This window comes from Nematolebias whitei, chromosome 3 (assembly GCF_014905685.2).
Source record: "Nematolebias whitei isolate Nwh7 chromosome 3, NemWhi1, whole genome shotgun sequence".
In the NCBI taxonomy this organism is placed as follows: domain Eukaryota; kingdom Metazoa; phylum Chordata; class Actinopteri; order Cyprinodontiformes; family Rivulidae; genus Nematolebias; species Nematolebias whitei.
Genome location: NC_056500.1, coordinates 37,656,748 through 37,659,713, shown reverse-complemented (window position 1 = coordinate 37,659,713; position 2,966 = coordinate 37,656,748). Strand labels below are relative to the sequence as shown.

At 31.5% G+C, this 2,966-nt stretch overlaps 1 protein-coding gene across 1 annotated transcript in view; it reads left to right on the top strand.

Annotated features, from left to right (window-relative positions):
* Nucleotides 1-439: 439 nt before the first annotated feature.
* The window catches only part of LOC119407501 (mucin-2), a gene marked incomplete in the record, with an annotated part of 16,519 nt that continues 13,992 nt past the window's right edge, over nt 440-2,966 (top strand). The window contains 3 exon segments of the mRNA XM_037674325.1: nt 440-534; nt 2,068-2,119; nt 2,253-2,291. Coding sequence (XP_037530253.1) covers nt 2,086-2,119; nt 2,253-2,291 — 73 coding nt within the window.

Sequence of the window (2,966 nt, the reverse complement as noted above, 5' to 3'; positions counted from 1 at the left end):
ACATGTTGAAAAAAATGCATATATATACGTATATGCATGTGTGTGTGTGTGCATCTTTTCAAAAATAAAAGTATCGTTACACTTCCTGACCTTACAAAAATCACACACCAACTGTAAGACAGGAAGCATCTCTGAGGCATTATCATGAGAAATAATACTATGATGTTGTATATCTGTCATATAAATGCAGTATTTAACTTCTTACATACTGGTATGATTTTTAACGTTAAAATAGCAAAAATTCTGATTACATTAGTCACAAGTCTACAGTGGATTCTTTTAAAACCTGCGTCAGTGTGACACCCCACCTCTCCTCTCTTATCCGGATAGTCTGTAGCATCACAACAGATGAAAGGAAACAAGTTCAGCTTGTTATGCCAGGAAACAAGAAAGAATTTCTTGCCTCTCTTAAAAACCTCCACCTCTGATAGCTGCTCACTACCATCCTTTGACTCGAGCAGAAAGGTGTTTGCTGCCTTCACATCTAATACGGTTGAGCACAGGGACATTGCAGCATAGTTGGACAACACCGAGGTAAGCAAGATGTTTGTATTCGAACAGATGTTAAACATATATAACGCGTGAGAAATTATTTTGCTTTTGGTAATTCATTAAAAAGAATTGGTGGTTTATTTTTGAGAAGCTTCAAAATTAGCCTTTTTATAATTTCCAAATTTTAACTCCCCCAAATTTGTGTTTTTTCTTAAACCTTCTTGCTGAAACTGAACAATTTTTTTTTTTTTTTGTAATAAAAAAAAAAAAGTGTGGTTTCTTTTTACTTAGAAGTTTGTGTTTAATTAAATACAAATTTCATTTTATTTTTATTATACTACAATTAAAATATTGCATTAGTAAAAAAGAAAGGGAAAAAAGTTTTTCAACTTTATTTATTAAAAGCTGCCACAATAAAGCACACAACATGTGATTTATGGTTTTAGTAATTCAATGCTTGGCTTTTCAGGGTGTGGCTGCTTTGTGAGCACTTTCCAGGAAATATAATGAATACATTATTTAAAATACTATTATACATTTTCCTGGGAGAAATTCAAACAATCTGACCCTTATGAAGGTATTTGCTGTATTAATCTGGTATTTATCCATTCTTACCTCGTGGCTTTGCTTGGATGAGTGTGCACAACAGAAGCAAGATGATGCTTTGTAAAACAAATCATTTATGTCCTTTGTTTTCTTTCTCGATTAATTTATTTATCTTAAAAATTCTGGCAATACATAATCCCTCCTGTTGATGACTGTGGCATTTCTGCTCTGAATCAGAATCTTTAGGGAGTGTAGATGTTATTTCGAGTGACACTTTCTAAATGGAGTAACATCTTTATAGTCCAAGTAAACAGATTATTCATATTATTGACAGCCTCATTTTTTACATTTGTGAAATGTGCATGACAAGCTATGGAATATTTCTATAGGTACGCTTTCTGAGGCTGTTACATAAGAGTAATAGAATCAAGGATATATTTACAAAAATATAATTTGACTACTGTGTGTTTACTTTCTATGTATTGATTCAGAGATTGTTAAAAAAGTTTTTTTAGTCAGATCCTTGGTGTGATGGAAAGTTGTTGACCTGTGGAAGGAATCTTGAATGGCGACTGTAGATGTAAGACTGTTTTGTCATACGGGCAAAATGTTCCCAAACTTGTCCTGCTGGAAAGTTGGCATGCTTGAATGAAAACATGGTAAATCTCTTTTCAATGTCTGCTATCAGGTTAATGTCAGGTTATTAGAATGAGGATGTAAGAGTTGGGCAACCAGACAGAAATGAACAGAATGACTCTTGTTCTGCTGGTATACCTGCATTGTCAGTTCTTGCTTAATGTAATGAATAGATCAGGTATAATGTGTATATATTTTAATGTTGAAACTTGACAGATCATGAACTAACATAAGTTTGAATGATTTGAATGGATTTTCTAAGCGTGAAATGGAATTTCACCTTCGTATTTCTGTTAACATAAATTTGGTGTGCACATTGCGTTAGAACAGCAGCTTTTGCTCTGTAGAGTTAAATATATTACAAGATTATTTAATCTGAGATATATTTTACAGGAATCTGACACTCAGAGGATGGAACCTCGCATATTTCTTCTCCTGTTAGCAGGTAATATTAATGTATAAGTGCATGAATTTACATCTGTGGCAGTGAGAGGTAACGGAATACAACCATGATTTAAGATGAAAAGAAAATGAACCATTATCAATGAAATCAATGATTAATGCCGTTTTTTTAACAGGACTAATGGGAGCAACCTGTGCTCAGACTTTCGCAACAGGTAACGTAAATAGACATTTTTACGTTTTTAAAGTAAAGAGATGTGATGTCATTGAACCTTCTAGTATAGCAAATATTCCACGATAAAAGGACATTTTTAGTTATTGTAGCTGTTCTAAAATTGAGATAGTCATTTATTTGGTCAAACCATGAAGTTTTGGGGGTTTATATTAATTATTGAAACCATAGGTATTCCTTTTTTATAAAATAAAGTTAAAACCTTTTTACAAAATACTGGTTTAAGCTTTTCTGAAAGAACACGTGGTTTTAAAAAAATATTTGAAGTCAAGTTAAATTTACACTGGTGTTTTTTTTGTTTTATTTTTGGATGTGTTTGTTTTTAATACCATTTAATTTTACATTGAAAATCCCTAAATTATGAGTTTCAGCGCATTAAAAAATGTATGCTCCATTGTCTATTTAATAAAAAATATTATCATTTCAGTGGAACATTTTCAGGCAATGGCCTTTATAAGAAACAAACAAACAAACAAAAATGTAGGCAAAAAGGTAAATGTATATTTCTTAAAATTTAGGCACTCAATTTGCCATGTCTAGAGTATCAAATGAAATGGAAAAATCAAAAATTAGAAAAAAAAAAAGATGTTTGCAAAGTTTATTAAAATTATCTTAAATAGACATTTTTACGTTTTTAAAGTAAAGAGATGTGATGTCA